This window comes from Ambystoma mexicanum, chromosome 11, assembly GCF_040938575.1.
Source record: "Ambystoma mexicanum isolate Mex_15411 chromosome 11, UKY_AmexF1_1, whole genome shotgun sequence".
Lineage (NCBI taxonomy): Eukaryota > Metazoa > Chordata > Amphibia > Caudata > Ambystomatidae > Ambystoma > Ambystoma mexicanum.
The window spans coordinates 939,572,754-939,599,018 of NC_090934.1; the positions used below are offsets into that span (position 1 = coordinate 939,572,754).

Consider the following 26,265-nt stretch of genomic DNA (forward strand, 5'->3'; position numbering starts at 1 on the left):
GAGACAATATCCTTCACAATTTAGAGTTAGCTTTAGAGTGTGAGGGCCAGAATAGGATTTTGGACACAGGACATACATTTTGCTTTGGAAATCTTGACAAAGGACTGACCCATTAGTTTTGGTTGAAGTAGGGAAATACCTTCTAAATTAGGGGTACTGAGGCATTTTCCAACCCCTTTATCATTTAAATAAACGTTTGCCACAATTGTAAACTCTGTGTCCGTGTCTCATTCCTTGCTCCTCACACATTGCACATTAAAAGAACAAGTCCTCTAAAACATTGCATCTATATTATGAGCGGTGTACCGTATATCTTACACCAATCATAAGGAACAAGAGCAAACCTCCCATGTTCTACAATTAAATCCAGACATTAACCATTTTTATTCATGTCAGTTTTAAACATAGGGAAAATGAGCTAACAGAAATTACATATTGCTAGAACAAGCCTCATATGACTCCGCACCATATATAGCATGACCAAAAAGCTTAATTAGACAAACATTTGCTTTTTTAGACTAATTTCGCAAACATTCTAATCTGTCTCGAGATTGTAGCGGAACATTGCAGAGACATGTGTCCTAATGTTTCCATGTTATCAGTATCTCTGCAAAATCAACAGAAGCTTGCTGATTTATTCAGCTTAACCTAAAGACCTATAACTTGAAAGGTTTCCAGCAAGTTAAGGCTAAACATTACGTATGTTCTCTTATACTCTCTAATAGGGAACCATTTGATATATTTGATCAAGTTTCCTAATTTGGGGACATTTCTACAATATTATTGAAATTTATATTATAATTCCAGTCCTATAATTTGGCTTTATCTTTTAAATACTTTTGATTGACATGGAGTGGAACGTCTTCATCATATCTAAATTCAATTTCCTTGAGTAATATTTCAATTTGTTTAGCAAACAATGTAAGAACATTATTTAATGTTATATTTATGGTTTCTCCTGGGAGTCCATTGATATTATAATTTCTTATTTTGGTTATTTTTAGATAATGTAATGCTCTTCATATTTTTTTGTTGTATTCATAGAAGTCAGGCCAAGTTCTATTTTAATCGGGGCACTAGTACAACTCCTAGGAAGACTTGGATATCTACGTCCGGAATTTAGCTCATATAATTGAAAGTTGCTTGCCAATTCACTCATGGAAAACTTCGAGGTGCATGGAATGAACATCTGTATAAACAGGGTTTGAACTGTAATTCAAATAAAAACCACCTATCCTGTAATCAACTCCTCTTAGAACAGAGCCCATCACATTCACGTGTTTCCCCTTTTTTCTATGATTCTCTTCCATCCATTCCATTGTTTGTTTCCAGGACTATAGGTTTGTATTTTTATTTTGACTGCAATTAGAAAACATCATGCTTGATTTTTCATGATTATTTATTAAGTGATTGTCACTAGCAACATTTCGGCGTTCATTTCATGATCTCTGCAGTCCAATCTGGGTCTGATCAAAAAGGACCAGATCGTCTGCATATTTGCGGTCCATTGATTGTGTTTTACTCAATTTTGGAGGGAATGCAGACCCCTGTCTAGATATGTGTCTATGTCCATCCTATACAAATTAAACAAATAAGGAGCAAACACGCAGCCTTGTTAAAGTCCTTGGTGTGTAGCTATCCGTTTCATAAAGTTATCTCTTTCATCTAATGTGATTATTACTGTTGTATTTGTTGGAGTAAATTAACACACAAACACCATATTTGATCCTATTTCGCTTTTTGTAGCTTATGTAGGAGACATTTTCTAGATACTGTATCAAATGCCCTTGAGAAATCACTATAGGTCACATAATGTATTGTCTTTGTTCTTGGCAGTTGTAGCATGAAGCTTAAAAATTCAAAGATTGTGGATTGTTGAGCATCATTCTCTTAATCCTATTTGTTGTGTATTGTTGTGACTTGAGTGTCGTGTAGGCAGAAGAGGCCTCCGTCCCCAAATGCCGCACAGAGAGAACCTAAAGCCACTCTCTGTGCAGCCGTTGAGGCCACAGGTGAAGATGTTCAAGTCCGGGACCGCGAACCTCTGGGACCCCACGCTGCTGCAAGAAAATGCGGATTAAGTACCAAGCAATAAACAGTAACCACAGTGTTTAGGAAAAACGGAAAGGTCTTACCAATCAGGGTCAAGGAAGAGGTAGTGAACCTAGTGGAGAGGTCCGGGACCCACGTGGACTGAAGTACCCCAAGAGGAGTAGTCCTCAGTTGTTCGCCTGTTAGCAGGAACTGTGGAGCTATGAGACAAAAAGTCCAAAGAGCCAAGGTGCAAGAGGGGGATCCAGGAGGCAATCCAATAACAGTCCGTGGTCAAGAGCCGGATATCACTATGCAAACAAATCCAAAGGGGTAGATCCAAGAAGAGTCCAGTAGAGCAGGCCAGGTTGATTCCGTGAGCAGTCAGTGATCCAAAAGGTACGTAACGCCAAACAGGATGCAGAGCACAGCTGTGAAGCAACGAGTACCTGGGTTTCCGTGTTTAAGTACTCGCGCTTCTGATCACGTGATGCGCGGCTGAGTCACGTGATCGGGCAAGTGCGTCACGTGACCTTACAGTCCCGCGACGCGGAAGCTCAATGCTAGTCCTTCGCGATCCTAGGTGCCAAGGTAATTGCCAATGAAGAAACGGCCGTAGCCTGACAGCAGTTCTGTTACGGACCAGGCGCGGGCGCACTCGCAAAGTGTGTGAGAGTCCACGTGAGTCCCGGAGAAGAGAGGGAGAAAGGGAAGAGTGAGACGGGGGGTGGGGGAGCGCCTTGGGGACCACATGATGTATTGGTGTGTGCGTGGAAGAGATCGTGACAGAACCCCCCCCCAAGGCCCACGACCCCGTGGGCAGGAAGGGTGATCCCGGTGGAAGCGAGCCACCAACCGGGGAGCGTGGACATCAATGGCAGGGACCCAAGAGCGCTCCTCCGGGCCATAACCAACCCAATCAACCAGATATTGCAAGCGCCCCCTGCAGACCCGGGAGCCCAGGATGGAGGACACCTCGTACTCGTCCGGGGATGCCAACGACACCGGGGCAGCAGAGGCGCGCAAGCGGGAAGGGGCCGTACATGGTTTGAGAAGGGAGACGTGAAACACAGGGTGGACCTTCCAAGACCCCGGGAGAATCAGGCGGTACGTGACAGGGTTGATTACCCAGGACACCACAAAGGGACCCACAAAACAGGGCAAAAGTTTCCTGCAACCCACGAACCTCAAGTGACGGGTAGAAAGCCACACAAGGGAACCCACCGAGAAAGCCGGGGCCAACAGCCGCTTCTTATCTGCCTGGACCTTCATGGAAGACTGGGCCTCACGGAGATGTAATGCAGTCTGGGCGTGGATAGAGGACAGATCCCTAAGACAGGCACTAGTGGCCGGATTGGTGGAGGCCGCGAGGTCAGGGACCGGCAGCGTGCGGGGATGTTGGCCATAGAGGACATAGAAGGGGGAGAACCCAGTGGATGCATGAACCGCATTGTTGTAGGCGAATTCAGCGTGTCGGAGGGCACGCAACCAAGAGCACTGCTGCTGCAGGATCAAACAGCGGAGATATTGCTCCATGGTCTGGTTCGTCCTTTCGGTCTGACCACACGTCTCCGGGTGGTAGGCCGAAGAGAACCGGACATCAATACCCATTAATCTGGTCAGAGCGCGCCAGAAGCGAGAAGTGAATTGAGAACCCCGATCAGATATAAGGACAGAGGGCAACCCAAAGAGACAGAAGACAGAATCAAAGAACAAGGTGGCCAGGACGGAAGCGGAGGGAATACCCTTACAGGGGATGAAGCGTGCCATCTTTAAGAAGGAGTCCACCACCACCACCCAAATAGTGTCGTAACCCTGTACCCGAGGAAGTTCTGTAACAAAATCCATGGTTACTGTATGCCATGGTTTCGGGGGTACTGGTAAAGGGAGAAGCAGGCCTAATGGGCGTCCCCTACGGGTTTTGCATTGTGTACAAATGGTGCAGGTATTGACGTAGCAATCCACGTCCCTCTTCATGCCCGGCCACCAACACCAACGTTTCAGGAGGGATAACGTACGCGTTGGCCAGGATGACCATTCACAGGGGCATCGTGCGACCATTCCATGGCCATATTGCGTGTATCGGCAGTGGGTAAGAATAGGCGGTTCAGCACAAACGGGAGACCATCCTGGAATACCGGATCCCACTCTGATAGTTGGTCGGGATGCAAGGACACCCACTTGCGTACCGCGTCCACTAAGGGCACTGAGGGGGTACATAGACAAATTACCTTAGTGTTGTCTAACAATGTGTCAGGGAATACCGGCAGAGAAACCCCCCCGGGAGAGCGGGACAACGCATCGGCTTTGCCGTGTGCGGAACCAGCCCGATGTCGGATCTGGAAGTCGAATGCCATGAAGAAAAGATGCCACCTCACCTGCCGACTGTTAAGACATTTCAGGGATGCCAAATCCTGCAGGTTCTGGTGATCAGAGAACACCGTGACTCGATGCTTGGCGCCTAAGAGGTGGTGTCGCCACACGCGGAATGCGTCCATAACCGCTAATAACTCCTTCTCGGTCACGGTGTAGTGTGACTCGGGGGTGGTGAACTTGCGGGAATGGAATGCAACCGGGTGCAGACGACCCGTGGACTGACATGCTTGGGACAAGACGGCACCAAGAGCGAAGGAGGAGGCGTCGGCTTCCACGATAAAAGGGAGTTCTGAGTCGGGATGCTGGAGGACAGGGACTGTGGTGAAAGCAGTCTTCAGTGAATCAAAGGCCTTCTGTTGTGTATCAGACCAAAGAAAGGGAACATTAGGACTGGTTAATGCGGTGAGGGGAGACACGATAGAAGAGAAACCAGAGATGAACCTCCAGTCCTTTTTGGGTTTCGCGAATTTCTACAGAAGAGCTTTCAGGTTCGCAGGAATAGGCCAATCCAAAACTGCTTTAACCTTGGAGTGGTTCATGGACAACCCCCCGGGAGTGATACAAAACCTGAGGAAGTCAACGTTATCAACGTGGAACAGGCACATTTCCGGTTTGGCATATAGCAAGTGTTTTTGTAAGCGTGATAACACCTCACGAACGTGGCGCGCGTGCTCTTCCAGAGACTGAGAAAAGATTAGGATGTCGTCGAGGTAAACCACGACGTAGACATCTAAGATATCGCTCAGGATGTCATTCATAAACCTCTGGAAGGTCGCCGGGGCATTACACAACCCAAAAGGCATGACTGCATATTCATATAAGCCGTACCGGGTACAGAAAGCGGTTTTCCATTCGTCCCCGGAACGGACGCGGGCCAGGTTGTAGGCTCCGCGGAGGTCCAGTTTGGTGAAAATGGTAGCGTGTGTGAGTCGGTCAAGCAAGGGCGTGATGAGGGGAATAGGGTACCGATCTTTCCTCGTGATAGCATTCAGGCGTCTATAATCTACACATGGGCGCAGATCGCCTTCCTTTTTAGGCACAAAAAAGATAGGGCTTGCTGCAGGCGAGGTGGATGGTCGTATGTGCCCTAGGCTCAAGGCCTTCCGAATGTACTCCTTGAGAGTCGTTTCCTCAGATGGTGAGAGGGAATAGATCCGCCTGTGGGAATCACTGTGTCAGGGAGTAGATTGATGGGGCAATCGTACGGGTGATGTGGAGGCAGTGTTTCAGAGGAACCACGATCAAAAACAGTCGCATAATCTCGGTATACCTGGGGAACGTCTGTCACCACTAGCCCGACTACGTGTTCTGATGGTGTTTCTTGCGGATCCTACACCGTAAGCTGAGCTATAGCCTGAGTAGGATTGTCGCTGAGTGTGTCTGTGGGAAGACAGAAATGTTGACAGACGTCCGACTCAAAGTGAACCAAACCCAATTTCCAATCAATGAGGTGGTTATGTTCCTGAAGCCAAGGGATTCCCAGAATGAGCCCAAACTGTGGCATGGTAATGAGATCAAAACGTATGGTCTCCCTGTGTCTGGATTGTATGGTCAATAGCAAAGGGGCTGTTTGTTGTTTTACCGGGCCCGAAATCAAAGAAGAGCCATCTACAGCCTGTACTGGTTCAGGCCTGGTCTTGGTCAAGAGGGGCAGATTTAATAAACGGGCCAAGGAAATGGCGATAAAGTTACCCGTTGCCCCTGAATCGATTATCAGAGTAACAGGATGCGAAACAGACGCTGTGGGCTGCAGAGTGGCTTGTACATGAATGGGCCGGATACGCCCAAAAGAGGGTGTTGGATTCGGGGTGTACGTGGTATAGCTCGATCCCGTCCCCGGTACTATGATCGAGCTATCTGAAAACCCTGTGACTTGAGTTTGCGACGGCGTGGACATTCCTTAACAAAGTGACCTAAGGTGCCACAATAGTAGCAGGCGTTATCCACCCTCCTACGTTCCCTTTCTAGGGGAGATATCGGGCTCCTGACCCCCCCCCGATCTGCATGGGTTCTTGAGAGGAGTCAGAGGAAGGAACTGCCGTGTGAGGTGTGGAGGACTGAGCGAAACCTGCTTCCGCCCTTCTTTCGGACCTACGTGCGTCCATCTGGAGCGACAAGTCAACCAGATCCTGGAATGCAGTGGGTAACGAGGGTACTACTGATAAGGCATCCTTCATGGGATTACTGAGACCCCTATAGAAGACTACTGCCTTCTTGACCTCGGGCCAGGAAGTTTCAGCGGAGAGCTGGTTAAAACGGGTTATGTATTCAATGAGGGAACCCCTACCCTGACACAAATCCAGAAGTTCCAGATCTCGAGACTGGACCTTGTGTCTAGTATCAAAAACCCTGGACATCTCGGTGACGAGGAGATCGAAGTCATATAAGGCCAGGTTCTCATTCTCCAACAAGGGTTTGGCCTATGCAGTGGCCATCCCAGCCAGATGGGAAAGGGTGAACGCTGCTTTTGTGGTGGAATCTGGGAAAGCCTGAGGTCGGCACAGAAAATGCAACTTGCATTGGTTTAGCAAGGTCCTGAATTTCTTGGGATCCCCATGTTATCTCTCAGGGGCTGCCAACGGGAACGGAGTAGGTAGTACCACGGGAACGGGGTTCTGAGGTGGGAGAATCGGAGGTGGAACGGGTTGGGAGACAGGGGGTGTGTCTCCGAATTCTGCATCTGGGGGTAAAGGGTGTCTGACACTTTGTATGTTGTCGAGACGTTGATGGATAGCCGTGTTGGCTGCTGCCATATCGGCTCGTAGCACTGTAATGGCTTGGACTATAGCAGTCATGGGGTCTTCAGCGTTCCCCTCCATTGCCTACACGACAATAAGCTTCACAGTCTGTTGTGACTTGAGTGTCGTGTAGGCAGAAGACGCCTCCGTCCCCAAATGCCGCACAGAGAGAACCTAAAGCCACTCTCTGTGCAGCCGTTGAGGCCACAGGCGAAGATGTTCAAGTCCGGGACCGCGAACCTCTGGGACCCCACGCTGCTGCAAGAAAATGCGGATTAAGTACCAAGCAATAAACAATAACCACAGTGTTTAGGAAAAACAGAAAGGTCTTACCAATCAGGGTCAAGGAAGAGGTAGTGAACATAGTGGAGAGATCCGGGACCCATGTGGACTGAAGTACCCCAAGAGGAGTAGTCCTCAGTTGTTCGCCTGTTAGCAGGAACTGTGGAGCTATGAGACAAGAAGTCCAAAGAGCCAAGGTGCAAGAGGGAGTTCCAGGAGGCAATCCAATAACAGTCCGTGGTCAAGAGCCGGATATCACTATGCAAACAAATCCAAAGGGGTAGATCCAAGAAGAGTCCAGTAGAGCAGGCCAGGTCGATTCCGTGAGCAGTCAGTGATCCAAAAGGTACGTAACGCCAAACAGGATGCAGAGCACAGCTGTGAAGCAACGAGTACCTGGGTTTCCGTGTTTAAGTACTCGCGCTTCTGATCACGTGATGCGCGGCTGAGTCACGTGATCGGGCAAGAGCGTCACCTGACCTTGCAGTCCCGCGACGCGGAAGCTCAATGCTAGCCCTTCGCGATCCTAGGCGCCAAGGTAATTGCCAATGAAGAAACAGCCGTAGCCTGACAGCAGTTCTGTTACGGACCAGGCGCGGGCACGCTCGCAAAGCGTGTGAGAGTCCACGTGAGTCCCGGAGAAGAGAGGGAGAAAGGGAAGAGTGAGACGGGGGTTGGGGGAGCGCCTTGGGGACCACATGATGTATTGGTGTGTGATTGGAAGGGATCGTGACATGTATTTAAGATGTTATGATCAAATTCCCACTGTTTTATTTTCACAAGATCTAGGGAAGCAAACACCTTGCTAAGCGAATCAAGAAGGGCAATCCTCCTATATGACCCTGGGTTTTTACAAATGCCTTTATTTATAAATAGGAATTTTCAAAGCTTCCCAGCAAGAGTACAGTACAGGGCCCTCTGTCAGGTTGGCATTAAAAAGCAAATTTTGTCGAACATTCTGTAACTTGTAATAGCACTACATTCGCCAGACCATCTGGTCCTAGTGCTCGGGAACTGTTTATTTTCTTGATGGCCTCTAAAATATCTTCATACGTGAATCAGTGTGTTGCACTTCATGAATTTGCATCATACTTTACCAGTGTCATGCATTTGCCACTAGTATTACAATCTTGGGCATAACAAGACTTTAATGCGTAAGTTTCCCAGATGTTTGCATCTCTAGACATCAATAATCTCTTCGTCTTTCCATTCTTGATTTTATTTAAATTATGCCAAAAGGCTTTCAAGTCTTTTTAGTTAGAATGTGCAAAATATTAGACCAAATATATTCTGTTATTCACTGTTTGTAATGTCTAATATTTTTGTATTTCATTGATTGAATGTTGACATATTGCTGTCTATGCCTCGCTAACAATGTCTTATATTCCTTACTTTGTACATTTTTAAACTGTGAGGTCCAAAAAGGTACCTGTGCATAGACCTTAAGATCATAATGTGTTTTTAGAGCTGTTTTATTGAAGCATCTATCAAGCACTTTTTGTGCATATGCTTTGAGAAAGCAGTTACATTGTTATTACTCCACCTAAGGCTGGAGCGCCCTGGGCATTCACCTCAATTTTACCCAGCTTCCCCTTTTCATTTGTTTTTTGGTGTCAGGCATTTAATCTTTAGTTGTAAATATGCATGATCATTGTAACCATTGCTCTTAATGTCGAGGATCGAACTCTATCCACCAGGTATAATGCCTCAGGATGCCACCTGCGATTCTGCCACTTAGCATAACTATCATGTGGGCAGAAAATAATTCAGTCCTAAGCAGCCCTAGCATGTTTGGTATTTTTTGAAACATATTTAGCTGGGCAATTAGATAAAAATAATAGTTACCTAACTGTAAATTGTCGTACTGACCATTGCATCTCGCATTCAGGTCTCCACCGCAAAGTATCATTGTACCCATATCCCGCCTCTTCCAGCAGTCCAAAAGGTAATTCAAATGGAGTTGAAAAGTTTTACGTTATTGTGTATTTTAAGGGGCATGTATGTGAATTATTACAGCAGTTTTCTTAACTGAGTCCTCTTTATATTTTATAAATACTGCTAACAGATTGACATTTATAAAACCATATTCACATATGTACGGTTGTAGTTTATTTTTAACAGCCAAAATGAGGCCACCGCTTGAGCGACTCAAGCTACCCAAGTAGCCAGCTGTCGATATGTAATATAGTCATCTAATCAAAAGGAATTAATCATAAACATTTTTTGGATTAGGATTATAACATGATTAGCAATTTCTTTGATGACATAAGTATTTCCTATTATTTTGGTGTGCCCCTGCGGATTCCAAGAAAAGATTGAAAGCTCATTATTGTTAAGATCAGGAGGATGGCTTCCTGTTTATACACAATACTTGCACGAGCCACACCCAATCTTCTCCACTGTGAATCTGTGTAACATATTTATCCATGTAATTAGTAACTATTCTCTTGCCCTTTAATTTAGTATCACACTAGATCAATAAATCACTGTCTCATGACATGATATTCATCTTATTCCACAGTACTTGCGAATTACCATGATTTTTTCTAATAGGAATTATATCAAACCCCATTGCTCTAAGAGCAGTGAAATTATCCACTAAGAAGCAGGAGATCAAAGGAGATGATAAAAATATTTTAGCCTGTCTGAAATCCCGATCATCTACAAACTCTATTAAGGTCACATCACTAGAAGAAACAAAAACAAGTCGCAGCATGGGAATCGAATGGTGAGTGGATATAATTCTTCACCTTTTAAGGGACAGTTTACAGTGGCAAAAATATTCTTTATGATATAAGTTAACGTTTCTGACTCTTAAAAAGCTGCAGGCTCAATATATGTAGGACAATCCTTAACCGGCTGAGGTGATTTAGGTCAATGGCAAGTTAGAGATCTGTTTTCAATCATCACAGTATTTTAAGTTGGAGCCTCAGGATTGGTGTAGCAACTAGAAGTTTCTAATGGCACATCTTTGATTATCTCTTCGTCTTCGTGAGGAAAACCCCCAAATGGTTTGCAAATCACCACTTTGGAGAGTTTGTCCCTGCTGGATCTTTTTCCGTCTTGTATGAGAATTTTTCTTCTTTTCTTTCTTTCCTTCAACTATTACATATTTGTTCATCTCCTCTTCAATTACAGATTTTTTCTTACCTTTTGGCAATGATGATACAATGGTATTTTGATTTTTAGAGTTATCTTCTCTAATGACACCTACTTTTTTTATTTAATCCATGTTTTCTATTTTTTTTCAGCTTTTCTCTTTTTCAATTTGTCTTTATTAGTTGTGCCTTCCTTTATGGACTGATCCAAGCTGCCTAACTGATTCCCAATGACATTCTCTCAGCCTGTATTTCCATAGACATTTCTTTCCTTGAGAGGGCCTCCACTAAATAGGAGATGAGACTTTGTTGTGTATTAGGGTCCGAAAGCTCTTGATCCTCCAGATTTTGTTCAATACCTGTTTGCATAATCATATCTAAATTGGAATCTTCTGCAAATATATTCTTTTGTGTCAGCATTTGATTACAAATGGAATGTATTGCATCTACAGTAATCCCTTGATGATCTTCCATTTTAATCTGTTTGTAGAGTTTTACCAATGATTTCAAACTAAATACTAAATGGAGGACGCTCAGGGTGGAGGGAGTAGAAATGTGGGGCTTCCAGGTATCGGATGGTTACAATAGAGATGTGAAAAGGATGGACTGCATGACCATCGAGGCGACTACGCCCTTTTGTGGAGAAATCGACCCTCATTAGAGTTGTCGATTAGATCATTTGAGCCTTGCGGGCATCCTCTTCCGAATTGTGCTGTGTATAATAGAGGTTCTTGTTGTCATTCATTGTTGCTTTTTTTCACCAAGCTTTTGAAACTTGTCACCGGTGAGAGGTGCCATCCCTGTCACCCCCTCAGTTGTTCCTCCTTAAGTGTAATCCACAGATTGAACACAGAATTAATTTAGGGATATCAGTAATGGGCCACACTTTTCCTTAGAAAATATTGAGTCTGCTCCGCCACACTCGGATATCTCAAATTGCGGGAGGGCCTCCACTTCCTCCTGAGGGGTCTGGGCGGTTTCTTAAATTGTATCTAGCCCTCCACTGAGGAAATGTGACCGCAGAAATACTCTTTACAAAGTTTAAGCAAGTTAAAATTACCTTTGTTCCTGTGTTTTCCTGTTTTAACTGCAGTAACTGTGCTTGGCACGCATCACCTGAGCTGTAGTAATTAAGTGCTCCCCTGCCAATCGAAAGCCACTCCTCTGTATGACCTCCGAACACCACACCACACTGTAGCTCTTCTTTCTCCTTCACCTCCAGCTGACTGTAGTAACTGCGCCTGACGTGAGTCAGAACCTTACCTGACTGAGAACGCTTTCGGAGGTCTGAAGAAAGAACACCCTAAACCTGTGAGGATTCACCCTACCTTCGTTAGGGACAAGGTGTGATGATTCCCCCCAGGGCAGGAGCACTACGTGTTACACACCGTTCTCTTGGGACGTCCTTGTGAGGTACCCCATAGTTCAGAGAGCGATAGAGACCAGGAAAGGCAGGGTTAACAGAGAGTCAAAGACACAATAATACACAAAGGGGGAGGGAGCATGGTTGGGTAACCTAGAACTGACAGGGACCACGTCCTGAAGAAAATTAGCAAGGCAAAGGATGAGGAGAAAAAACAAGGGCAAGGACCGGCCAGATTTCACTAGCATTAAATAAGAAAGCGTTTGACACCTATCGGAAAATCTCTAATTACATAAGGTAGGAAGGATTACAGCCACAGTAATGGTACTGTTGTGAGAACGCCACCCTAGCGTTCTGGATAACTTTTCACTGCTCTCTTGAGGATTATGGGACGTCAGCACCTTCTTTCCTGTACGCACTGACATCCCTTTAGAGGAAAGGGCCTTTGCTATGCTGGCAAGACCGGAACCGGCTGGCGACTGCAATTGCAAGGCTGTCTCATATGCCAGGGAGCCAGGAAAGCTTTAGTGTAAAAACCGGGGTAGCAGGGAGAATTTCTAACAGCATGTCCCCTCCTAGGGCTACCCATCCCAACCGGTGGGTTAGTCATAGGTGAACCGGGCTTAACAGGATACTGTTTGTGGAACTGAGCAACAAGACAGGGAGCCATGACATCACTAACAGAAACCCAGAATCTATCCTCTGGGCCATATCCCTTCCAATGTACTAGATACTGTAATACATTTCGGACATACCTAGAATTGAATATTTTTTTGACCTTGTACTTCTCTTGTGGCCCTACCACCCCACAAGGTTGTCCTTTATCTCGCGGGTACAACACAGATTTCCGGGCAGGCTTCAGGAGGGACACATGAAAAGCCTAATGGCTTTTCTAAAGTAGATGGTAGTTGTATTTTCATGGCTACAGGATTGATAATTTGGGAGATAAGAAAAAGCCCTACATAACGTAGTTTGAGTCATTGGCTACAATCGGGGATTTTTCTGTGGGAAGTGGATATTCAAACCCTATCATGTATCTTGTAATCTTGGGCAGGTCATCTCTTTTGATCAGCATATTTGCAAGCTTGTTCTTGGGCCGTCTTCAGGTGGTTCTGTACTGTATGTAGTCCCTTATGTGTGTCCGACCCAGTCGGTATCTGCTGATACTGTGGTATTCCTGACCCCTCAGATAGGGATGGAGCGAGGGTGGGTCCCATGGAAACATGAAAAGGTGTATCCCGTATAGCCGTGTGAAACGAGTCGTCTTAGGCAAACTCAGCAAGATGCAAGAATGTCACACAATACTTATCTTGTTCTGTGACATAGCAGCTCAGGTATTGTCCATTATTGTGGTTGGCACGCTTGCTCTGAGTAGTAAAGTGACTTCCAGGCATCTGAAGGTTACTTAGTTCGTTTATTACAAGTACTTAAGTCACAGTTACATAAAGCTATAAGGACAGGACATAACACTGGCCCCATCACCCAGGCAGGGAATATCTAACTGCCTCAAGATGGAACCTTCGTATACACTCGCACACTAACATTCTAACATCGACACATCAACACGCCACATGACATCACCAGCTTGCAGCCAACTCAGACAAGCACAATACATCACAGACAGGCACAATATAACACATCTCCTTCTGTTGTCGAAAACACTCACACACTGGCACAACCACAGACAGGCATGTGTGACACAGCGCAGTGCATTTTACACCATCATTTGCAGTCTAAATACCCAAGCCCCACTCAGCTTCTACAAAAAGATACATGAAGGTGTGGACTCACCACAGAGTTGTCTGATAAAGACGGCTTATATATTCATCTTTACTTTTAAAGCAAAATTCTTTTCACTTTGGACGGCTTTGCAAGCTTCTTTTATGACTATTCTCAGTCCGCACCAGTAGGCATGCATACTGCCGTCATTGCCAAACCTTGGTGAACACACTTGCAGACGCCTGGCCGCTTCCCTCTATTACGAGGCGTGCAAAATCTTTAGATCGCCCCCTCTGCTTTGAACATGCACACTTGAAAATAGGCGTTTCTTCTTTCCCTTTGGTACCGCTCAGGCACTGCAAACCGGCATCCTACAGAGGCATTACTTATTTTAGGGCCATTCCGATTTCCGCATTCATATAACTTGGAGCCAGGCTCCCCTCTGCGCTGGTTTGTTAAGCTGAGAGGCAAACCGCCACTCTTGAAGACATACAGACACCACTTTCCTTTCTCCGAACGTATGGACGTCATCATGTCACCTCCACGCTTAGAGTTACTTTCCTCTATACTTTTGTAATACGGACCCAACGGCCCAGAATACTGAAAGCAGTTCACTCCATTCTTTTGCCAACTCCCTCATTCTCATACGTGACGTCACCAGATACGAAGCTGTAGCCAAACACAGTGGAGCTCCCTTTTACAAACTGTTGTTTATTTACTGTGTACCCACTCTGTAACGTATCGTTAATTAACTTCAAGCACTTTCACTATTACAGACAAAACGCTGCAGCAGCCCCATGCCTTAAAGGCATAAATACCAATTTCGTATGGGCACGGCTTCTCACAGTTTATGGGGGCACCTTCTCCCATTTCAATTTCTCAGCTTGCGGGGCACAGCTTCCCTTTTCCTAATGGCTGAGTCCCCTTCTTCAGCCCCCGCTGGAACAGCCCACTCAAACTCCTTATGGGGAAGTTCACCTTAAGGGCCTAGCTCAGCTTCTCCATTCACCTAAGGGCCCAGCTTCTCTCTTCTGTCCCCTGGGGACCCAGCATTCCCTCCAGTTTATGGCTGCTGGTCCCATTTGTTGTGGGGCTCTCCTCCTCCCCCTTACGTGCCCTGGGTGATGGGTCTTCCTTGTCTTGGGGCAGTGTTGTCCTTCTTCTTGTCCTTCTTTCTCCTGCACCCCCCGCAGCAGGCTTAATCGACTTCTTCAGCTTTCTTTTTTTTCTTGAACTTGGGTGGTTCTTCTTTAAGACCAACTCGTTGCCATTGTAGTAAAGTGACTTCCAGTCATCTCAAAGTTACTTAGTTTATTACAAGTACTTAAGTCACAGTTACATAAAGCTATAAGGACAGGACATAACACTGGCCCCATCACCCAGGAAGGGGAGATCTAACTGCCTCAAGATAGAATCTTAGTATACACTCACACACTAACATTCTAACATCCACACATCAACACTCCACATGACATCACCAGCTTGCAGCCACCTCAGACAAGCACAATACACCACACACAGACACGATATAACACTCTGCCCATCGCTCTGGGGGTGATAAGCAGAGGTGAAGTTCAATTAGATGCCCAGAAGCCGATTCACCTCTCTCCAAAAGGTCGGCATGAATTGCGACCCTCTATCGGTCATGACATTTTCTGGCAATCCATGGGGTTGGAATACTTGCTGTAGACATTTTCGTTCTAAAATAGGAGCTGAAGGGACTGATCATAAGGTAACAAAATGGGCCTTTTTACTTAAGGAATCTACTGTGATACATTTAACAGTATATCCTTGCTCTGCAGGTAGATCAGGTCTGCCAGGGTGTTTGAGGTTGAGGTAACGTAAGTAAGAGACCACTTTGTTTGTCCCAAAGTGTTTTGGATCTAGCACAAACTCCACATACTTGGATGCATTCTTGGACATCCTTCTTCACTGTACTCCACCAAGCGACTCTTTGAACCTTGTCATAGGTTTTACAAATACCAAAGTCACCTGCCCCTGGAGTATCATTGCACCAATATAACAAGGCGTGTTGACTTGCTCTGGTAGGGAGCCATACCTTGTCCTGGTGATAGAAAAGACCTTGTTCTTGTCAGTGCTATTGGCCCCCATCGAGAAACACCCTTTTGCGCGATGTGAAGCAGAGTCTTTTTTCGGAGGCAACAAAGGGTATGGGCCTCATTACAACTTTTCCGGTCTGGACTGCGGTGATTCCACGGTGGCGGAAACTAAGTTTCCGCGTCCGCAAGGTTGCGGAAAGACGGTCCAATTACATGCTGTCGGTCGCACGCACCACACAGACGCGGAAACGTTGTAACCGCCGTCACGGAAACACCCACGGAAATGGACATAGCAGCACCACAAGACTCCACGGACACGGAACCGGAATTACCATGATCGCCGAAACCGGAAACAGAGAGGCGGCCAACATATAAAGCACAATCCATTGCCATCCAGAGTCAGCCCAAGCAGAATCCATACTCTGAGGAGCCAAAAGGGACCACCAGCATGTCTGCCAGGATTCCAGCCCAGAGGCAGTGCAAGCAGCGCTTTAGTGAGGCAGAGCTAACTGTTCTGGTTGAGCACATAGTGGAGCATGCTGAGATGCTGTTCAGTGCCGATCAACGGCGTGCCACACAGCAGCGGAGGAAGGAAGTGTGGTCGGAAGCAGCACGCAAGTGCACCGCTGTGGGCGTGACTGTGAGGAGTGTAAAGGACTGCCACAAGCGGTGGGACGACCTCAAGCTGAGGGTGCGGAAACTGATCTCCACACACCGCCAACGCAGCAGTGGGACAGGTGGAGGACCCCCTTCCCCACTGAGGCTGCAAGCATGGGAGGAGAGTTGCAGCAGTGTCCTCCACCTTGAGGGCATCCATGGGATCGGGAAGGCTGAGGCAGGAGTGAGCCCACCTGCAGATGCTGGTAAGTGCGCAAACATGAATGCCATATGAATATATGTTGAGGGCATGACTGGACCAAAGGACCCATTAACAACCCCCCCCGCCCTCCCCCAGGCAGTGCATGACTGGGCCAAAGGACCCATCATGATCCATATGGTAACCAATATCACTACAATGCATTTCCGCCAACAAGCAGATGCATGTAAATGCCACTATTAAATGATCAACCTGTATGATGCATGTGATGCACCCATCAGGCACCACCACATAACTAATTGCATGCCCTCTGTGTCCCCACAGCCATATCAAGTGACAGTGATACTGCACAACAGCCCAGGCAATCAGCTCCGGCACGTGTCCAAGCCAGCGCCCCTGCACAGGAGGATGCTGCCAGCAGTTCGGCATCTCTGCCCCCAGTAGCAACTGCAACACATGTGCCTGCCACCATCACAAACATCCCCACCGTCTTCACGCTGCCTGATGCAACACAGGTGCCACGGGCACCCATCATGCCCACCCAATCCACCACAGAAAGCAGCTGCACTGCAGAGGAGGCAGCATGTAGTGACAACAGTGCCCCGGCAGTGCAGTCTAATACAGGGCCACAGGGGGAGATGCCCACATTGGATGACTTGGAATCCTTCCATCAGCTGGAGTTCAGCCCCACATCACTCCGAAGTCCCATGAGGTCACCTACTCCCTCAATGGCAGAGCTAAATTCCCGCATGCACCGGATGGAGGAGCAGCAGGCTACCCTCACCTAGCTGGTGGAGAGGCAGCTCGAGGAATCTAGGCTGCAGAGGGAGTGCTACAGCACATCGGTACATCACCTGTCAAGGTCCATTGTACGCTTTGCCAGCACTATAGTCACCCTGGCACGCCATGTGCGGGAGGGGAGGGCAATGACCACACCTCCAGGCTCATTGAGTCCATGTTGATTGGCATGTTGGCATGTTGGCATGTTGATTGGCACAAATCTTGCACATATGCCACCTATTCCTGATTCTGTGCCATCCAATACCACCACCCCATCCAGCTCCACCACTGCCAGTCCACAGAGGCGCTCGAGTCGGCTAACAGGGCTCTCGGGCAAGGATGCACAAGCACAGAAGCGCACACAGAAGTGATGGCATGTGTGTCGGGCACTGCAGGACAAATGTGGACTTGAAGGGTGTGAGGGGTGGGTATGTTTGGGTGGTGGGGGAGGTCCATTAGGGGGTTTGAATATTGGGGCCTGGTTGGGGGTGGGTGGGCACGGGTGTACAGCTTCCCTAACCATTGCACCTCCTTCCCTGTTGTTAATTAATCAATATATCATCATTTCAAAAAAACATACGAGTGGACATCCATCATTTCATTTGCAATACAACAATTCATTTATTGGCATCACCATATCCATGCAATGCTGTGAATGTGCTGTCTCTCAAAAGTAAATGTGAATCAGTTCATCCTGTGCTCGTTGTCCATCTAGTGGACCCCCAGGAGGAGGTTGTGCCATCCCATCCCTATCCCATCCCCATCTTCATCATCTGCGTCTGGGGGCATTGGAATGTTCCTGCGCAGGCACAGATTGTGCAGCATGGCACAAACAAGCGTGATTTTACCCGTCTTTACTGGGCTGTACAGCAGTGATCCGCCAGATCTGCTCAAAGAGCGGAACCAGGCCTTCAGCAGTCCGAAAGTCCTCTCAATCATGCCACGTGTGCGGACATGTGCCCTGTTGTACACCTCTTCATGCCTGTTCCTTGGCCTCCGTACAGGCGTCATCATCCTTGGCGTGAGTGCATATCCAGCATCACCTACATCGGATGTAGATGGGGGGGGGGGACATGTCAGTGTTTGTGGTATCATGTCTTCATCAGATGCAGTGCAATCTTGTGTCTTTGTTCATTCATGCATATGTGGCATGCAGTGGTTGGATCGGTGGGTGGCTCTGTTCTTTTGCCATCGTAGAGGACGTTGGCAACTGGACATTGACCAACGCATTGGTGTGAATGTGTACTCTGCCCTGCTGGTGACATTGGCTTGTGAGTATGGCATTGTGCAGTGATGTGCACACATGGCAGAGTCAGTCCACTGTGATGAAGTGGTCGATGCAGGACGTCTCATGTACAGGCATCATGCGCTTTGGGAGGGCAGTGTTGCATATCGTGGGTGGGTGTTTGGAGTGGCTCCAGGTGTATGGGACAGTGCTAGTATCTGCTGTGTGTGTCATGTGGCAGGGTGTGTACAGGCACACTGTGGTAACCTGTCATGTGTTGCTTTGTGATGTTTAGGTTCCGCTGTCTATTCAGTTGATGGCAGGGGGGGTGATGCATGTGCAGTCACAGCAGCACACTCACATTGCTCATTGCCCTGGACACACACACACACACACCACTTCCACAGGGTCGGTGCATTGGCAGCTGTACTCACCCAATAGCCATGTGCTTTGTCCGGCATATCGTTCCATGTACCGTGGCAAAGTGGAATTCCGCAGTACCATTGAGTCATGGGTTGAGCCCGGGAAACGTGCGCAGCAATGTGTTATCAGTTGCGTGGCAAACCATCTGTACATTCAGTGAGTGGTACGGTTTCCATATTGTGGAACACCATCTCAATTGCACGTGGTACTATCAGCTCAATGTGGGTGCATGTTAGGAAAGATTTCTTAATTGTGGGTAATTTTCCTTCCATGTGGCAACCCCTAAACTTTTTGCTGTTGTTTTCACCATGATCTAGACTTTGCCAGAGAAGTGCAGCCTTCTGCCGCACTCCTCTGGGCTTTCGCTCCATTCTTACGGGGAAACTGACATGCCCTTAAGACAGTCAGTACCGGGAAACACTGTTTTCCGTAGTTTCTTTATCATGTTGCAGCTTTCGTGCAACATGACACAAGAGGGCACTGTAAGCTAAGTTACTGCTCTCTTGGGTCTCTAGTCTTCTACAGGCCCTAGATACTCTTTTTGGATTGTAACTGATCGGTGCAAGTGAATCACGGACGGGAATGGTGGCAGCGAGCGTTTCTTGTGTTTTTGAGCTCCTTTTGGCGTTTTAAGCGCGTTTCTCGCGCTTAGCCCAAAATGGTGGCCTGGCTCCCAAAATGGCCAGACCACGAGGCTCCTTTGTCCTGTCCGCTGACCGTCTTGCCCCCTTCACCTTCCCCAGGTCGAGCCGACCCGGGGCCTTCCTTATTTGGGCATGTACTTTCCCGCGAAACACAGATGCTTTCGCGGGCTTCTACAGGCCTTGTGTGTGCCTCCAGGATGTGGGCTGGGATGTCTGGTCCCAATACACATCCTGGGTGCCAGAGAGTCTAGGGTGGTGTGAATGCCTGGGACCACCGTGGTCCGTGATAGGTCCACGTATGGTGTGAGTGTTTTATGAGCGGATCTTCCATTGGGTCCCCTCCGTTTTGGCGCGAAGGGAACCGTGGATAAGAGGGGGCTGGAAACGACACTACCATGTCGATCTCCTGAGTTCTCACGAACAAAGGAATACAGGAGCCAAGTATCCTGCAACCACGAGGCTGAACCGAGGAATCGCTGGTGACCCGCTGAAGGACTGCTCCTATGCACTGCAGTCGCTTTGTGAAACCCTTTCTACCGCTGATCGAACCAGAAGGCCTGTACTGGTACTTCGACCCTTGGAATAGCGGGAACAGCTATTCTCGGCATCTTCACTATCTCCTGCACGTAAGCCTTCGGAAGTGTCTCTGGGCCATCCAGCAAACTGACCAGCCTACCCAGGAGTCTTGCTCTGTAACCGCCGCCAGGTTGTGTTGTATTTCGAGTCCTTGTCACTCTCACACGATTCGTACACTTGGCATTCCCAGGTCTGAAGTGAGTAGTGTACATTTGGCTGAGATACACACGGCCGCTCCGTTGCCCTGCTGTGGTAACAAACTGTGCGGGTTCACTTCGTTTGGGACATCTTTAACTCAACTCTGCTGCTGCAGAATCTACACGACGACGAGACGTCCCCTGCTCCCCTGAACCTGCCAGCACTGAAACTGACGCAGAGAAGCCTGGGTCTGCTTGCATCGGGGACCGGTGAGTAGCATAGCTAGGAACTGGTCGCCCTCCTGCAAGAGCCCATAGCTTTTCCCCGCTGTGTCAAACAGCACGCCTTTCCGTACTCGCGCTCTGCTTCTGCCCACAGTGGAGGCTGCGCTTGAGTCACAGAACTCTGTTCTTCTTCATTTGTGCACCAAACTGAACTGCCTGATTCCCTCGAAGAGACTCCCCTTTTTGCCCGTTGGCACCAGCGTGTGCAGGTACTTTTAAGCACAAGGCTCCACTCTTCGTAGGGCTTGGACTTCCTTTTAGTTAGGTGCCTCTGAAGGCGGACTGAGTCTAATCATTATTTCGCACTGCCTGTTTTCCTCACCTTCTAGGTGGACTACACATTTCGTGCATCTAACGCTTTAGACTCGTTTGTATTTGTATATATATTGTATTGGTTTGGTATGTGGTGGTTTACTAGAGTTCTATTGTGATTTCTCGCTACGGTCATTGTTGCAAAGGCCTTAGAATAAATGTGTATATATTTTTAATATAACACCTGTTTGGAGTAGTTTGTAAGTGTCCTCGCTTTGTGTGCTCATTGCGGGCTTTCAGTCACCCTCACCCCTCTTGAGACCTAGTCTTGACCGCTGCGATCGCTACCCTGATTGGTCTGGCTTGTCCAGAGGTTACCCTGTTCCAAGTAATTAGGTTGGCCTTCTGAACTTCTGCGCCGCCAGGACAGAGTTCAGAAATCCGTCTTAACAAATTGGTGTACAGCGGTGGGATACGACTGAAGGTATCCAGTGTTGCGCACGAACTAAGGCATTTCAAGTTATTCCTACCAGGACACGTAGTGAATTGTTATAGTATAACTTTAAAAAGGCCATAGTCCTATCTAACAGCATGGCAACAAATACCTTGTTAACTTTAAATGCTTCCAAATCCGAAACATTGAAAAAGATGTGTGCAGAGAGCGGTGTTTCCTCTCGAAGCACAAAATTGGATATGATCCAAAGAATCGTGGCGTGGCAAGAAGCACAGCTTGATGCTATAACTTCTGAGGACATTGCGGAAGGAGGTGGGGCTGCTCTCACTGGTAGAACCGACGGTTCTGCCGCTGCACTGCTCCACTGCGACCACGAGGACAGGGAGGATGTGATGTCTAATGTTTCCTCTGCCAGTGTCGATGGGGAGGCCATGCTTGAATTCAAGAAGCAAGAGCTGCTGTTTAGGCAGAAGGAGCTTGAGTTCAATATGGCCAAACTACAGGAAGAGCTTGAGTTCAATAGGGTCAAGCTAAAAATCAAACAGGCAGAAAAACAGAAAGACCGGGATCACCAGTTGGAACTGGCCAAGCTTCAGGTTGCAAATGGATCCAAGGGTCCTGGACATGGGTCTGGGGCCTCCTCTCATCCACGGTTTCCAAAAGATCTGCTCAGTGTGTATGAGGAAAGGAATGACATTATGGACTGGCTGAATACGTTTGAGTATGCATGTGAAGTTCAAGAAGTTGACAATGCTGATAAGATTGCCTGGTTACTCAGCAGACTGCCCCATTCTGGCTGTAGTGCAATTATGGAAATGTCGAAGGCTGAGCGAGCTGATTTTGCAATGTTAAAGCAAACTCTCATTTTAAAGTTTGGAAAGACTCCGGCCCAATATTTAAAACGATTCCGAGAGTACAAGAAAAAAGAAGGTGGTACTTGGGTATCTTATGTAACCGAATTCTTAAAAAACTTGACTGGCTGGGTCGAAGGTTATAAGGTTTCTACCTTTGAAGGCATGATAAATCTTGTCATGCTGGAACACATTTTTGCTTCTTCTTCCCCGGAGCTTAAGCAGCATTTGGCCGATTCGAAGGAGATAGATCCTAAGAAGCTGGCCATTGCAGCAGACTTATGGGTGTCACATCGAGTGTCCCATAAGGACAAAACTCATCCTGGTAAGCAGGAGGAAGGGAAAAAGTCCAAAGATAAGGAGGGTGGAGAATCTGATAAATCTTCTTCTCAAAAGGGCCACAAAAAGAAAAATAAGGGTAAGACACAAGAGAACTCACAGGGTAGTGGAGGTCAGCCTCCGAAACAGAACTCTGGTTACAATAAGCCTCCCTATGTAAACAGACCCAATGGATCTTGTTTTGCTTGTGGAGCAACTGACCACGTGAAGGGGGATCCCCGGTGTAAGGTTAAACCTTTGGGGGTCCACTCTGCTAATCTGGCCTTCTCCTCCTACGAGGAAGAAGAGATTACAGGAGCATCCTTCTCCTCAGACTCATTCCCCAGCGGGATAGAAGCTGAGGTAGTTTTAGTTTCCCTGGGTTCCTGGGAGCCTAAAGTCACAGAGGCTCATGCTAGGATTCCAGATAATACCAAGCACTACTTTAAAGACAGTGTGCTGATCAATGGAGTAGATACTCCAGCTCTTAGGGATAGTGGGTGCAGTCGAACTGTAGTGGATTCTACTTTGTTAGATTCAGAGGAAGTTGCCAGAGCTACTCTGATGCCCACTAAGTTGGCTGACGGCCCACTCCGCATGTTCCCAGTTATACCTGTGAATCTTACTTTAAATGGTACAGCAGTCAGGATTCCAGTGAGCATTCAGAGAAACGTCCCAGGAAAGGTCTTGTTAGGCAATGATCTCAGAGCTTTACGGCTCGTAGGAGACACTGCCGACAGACCCTGCACACGGTCTCAAACACGGGCAGCATTGGCCAAGACCAATACGCCGCCCCAGCCGAAGGGGAAACCCAAGGCGAAAGGAGTAAACAAGTCAAGACGAGGGAAAGAGAACATTCCCCCGAGCTCGCCTACCACTGCGGTGGAGGAAGTTGGTCAATCGCCCGGGCCTGACGAGGAGGTGGCGATGCCTGAAGTATTTGACCCCAACGACCATCCTGAACTAAAAGACTTGTTAGTAGAAGGTGGTCCTGATAGGGAAGAATTCAGTAAAGGCCAACGTGAGTGCCCATCTCTGGAAGGCCTAAGGAGACAGGCCTGCTCCCAGCTTGAGGGTGAACCTCCTGGGAAGCATCGGATTTATTGGGAAGGTAGTCTCCTGTATAGTGAGCCCACAGCGTCTACAGAAGGAGACCATAGGAGGTTGGTGGCTCCCCTTGCTGTAAGACCCTTCCTCCTGCAGTTGGCGCATGAAGTGCCCCTTGCTGGTCACCTTGGAATCAAGAGAACCAAGCAAAGGTTATCCATGCACTTCTACTGGCCCAAGATGGGGGTGCAAGTAGAAAGTCACTGCAGGAGTTGTGCCTCCTGCCAGTTATCTGGTAAGGTTGGCTCGACAATCCAAGCTCCATTGGTACCACTCTCAGTTGTGGGAATACCATTCGAAAGGGTAGGGATCGACATTGTTGGTCCCCTTGACCCGCCAACATCCTCAGACAATCGGTTTATCCTGGTGCTGGTCGACCATGCAACCAGATATCCTGAGGCCATCCCATTGAAAACTGTAGCTGCCAAGTCAGTTGCAAAAGCGTTACTTGGCATATTTACTAGGGTTGGCTTCCCTAAAGAAGTTGTCGGATCGTGGCAGCAACCTTATGTCGAAGTATATGCAGGCTATGTGGAAAGAATGTGGGGTCACCTACAAGTTCTCTTCTGCATACCACCCCCAGACCAATGGTCTGGTGGAACGTTTCAACAGAACGTTAAAGAGCATGATTGGGGCTCTGGAAGAGCATCCGAGAAGAAAATGGGATCTTCTTTTACCATGCTTACTGTTTGCCTACCGAGAGGTACCACAGGAGGGTGTTGGCTTCAGCCCCTTCGAACTTCTGTTCGGTCATCCTGTACGGGGACCCTTAGCCATAGTCAGAGGGATGGGAGATGCCCACTCCCCCTGTTACTACCAACGTAGTAGATTATGTGCTGGGGCTCAGAAAACGGATGGTACTTCTGATGGGCTTGGCTAGTGATAAATTGAAGGCAGGACAAGCGCTGGTGAAACATTGGTATGACCAGAAAGCTTCCCTCATCAACTTTACACCTGGTCAGCAAGTCCTGATCATGAATCCCATAAGGCCTCGAGCTTTACAGGACAAATGGTCAGGCCCTTACACAGTGGTGGAGCCCCTGGGTGAGGTTAACTATTTAGTGGACCTTGGAAGGCCTGGACAGGCTCCAAGTGTTTCACGTAAATAGGCTGAAGGCTTTCGTCCCAAGAGTCGAAATCGCAGCACTGCTACTGGCTTCAGACGTTGAGGAAGAGGAGTCTGAACCTCTCCCTGACCTGTTCCAAAGCGGTCCTTCAGATAGCTCCTTTGAGGGTGTCCGAGTGGCCCTCACCTGACTCCTGATCAGCAGGCTGAGGTGAAAAGTTTGCTTAGGCAGTTTTCCCCCCTGTTTTCACAGTCACCTGGTTTGACAACTTGGTGCAAACATAACATAGACACAGGAGACAGTGTACCTACCAAAAGTAGGGGATACAGGATGTCAGACAAAGTACGGTCTTATATTAAGACCGAGGTCATCAAGATGTTAGACCTTGGGGTGATTGAACCCTCTAGTAGTCCTTGGTCCAGCCCTATGGTTTTGGTTCCAAAGGCAGGCACTTCTGAATTGAGGTTCTGCGTGGATTACAGGGCTCTGAATGCTGTCACCAAGACAGATGCACACCCCTTGCCTCGAACAGATGAGCTGGTGGATACTTTGGGTGCCTCCAAGTACCTCAGCACGTTTGACCTCACTGCGGGCTATTGGAAAATATCTTTAGCAGAACATGCCAAGGAGAAGACAGCGTTTTCTACTCCAGGCGGCCTTTACCAATTCAGGGTAATGCCGTTCGGGTTGAAGAATGCACCTGCCACTTTCCAGAGGCTTGTGAATCATGTGTTGAATGGGTTGGACGAATTCTGTCTTGCATATCTTTTATGATATAGCAGTTTTCAGTGCCACCTGGGAAGACCATGTGAAACACCTCGGGATTGTGCTCCAGGCTCTTCAGAAAGCACACCTGACCATAAAGGCTAGTAAATGCCAGATTGGACAAGGCTCAGTGGTTTACCTTGGACATGAAGTAGGTGGAGGGAGGATACAGCCTCTTCCCAGTAAAGTACAAGCAGTACAAGACTGGCCTACCCCCACTACACAGACCCATGTGAGAGCCTTCTTAGGACTCACGGGGTATTACCGCAACTTCGTGGCAGACTATGGCATCATAGCTGCCCCTCTGACTGCCCTCACCACTCCGAAGAAACCCAAGAAGGTAACTTGGACCGACGAGTGTGAGAAGGCCTTCAATGACTTGAAAAACTCCTTGTGCCAGGCCCCTGTCCTCAGGGCCCCTGATTATCAAAGACCTTTTATTGTGCAGACGGACGCCTCTGACACTGGGATAGGAGCTGTACTATCGCAAGTAGATGAGAAGGGTAAGGAACACCCTATTGGTTTTATTAGTCGCCAGCTTAAGGACAGAGAGCTCAGATGGTCCACAGTGGAGAAAGAATGTTTCTCTGTTGTGTGGGCCCTACAGAAGCTGAGGTCCTACCTCTATGGGACCCACTTCACAGTGCAAACTGACCATAAGCCCTTAAAGTGGCTAATGAACATGAAGGGAGAGAATCCAAAGTTGCTTAGGTGGTCCATAAGTCTACAAGGCTTCGACTTCACTATTGAGCATAGGCCAGGTGTCCAACATAGCAATGCTGATGGGTTGCCCAGAATGTTTAACCGACCTGAACAAGAGACTCATCCAGGGGTGGATTAGTTCCCCCTGTCCATAGTCTGGGAAGGGCGAGTGTTAGGAAAGATTTCTTTATTGTG

At 47.8% G+C, this 26,265-nt stretch overlaps 1 protein-coding gene across 3 annotated transcripts in view; it reads left to right on the forward strand.

Annotated features, from left to right (window-relative positions):
• Positions 1-26,265, forward strand: part of LRRC56 (leucine rich repeat containing 56) — a 1,196,120-nt gene that overhangs the window by 769,757 nt on the left and 400,098 nt on the right. For 2 of the 3 annotated variants that reach the window (XM_069624078.1, XM_069624080.1), the window contains one exon: positions 9,316-9,372. The exons of the other annotated variant lie outside the window; for it this stretch is intronic. In XM_069624078.1, the coding sequence (XP_069480179.1) occupies positions 9,316-9,372 (57 nt within the window). The remainder of the gene's footprint in view (positions 1-9,315; positions 9,373-26,265) is intronic. 3 annotated transcript variants of the gene reach the window in all.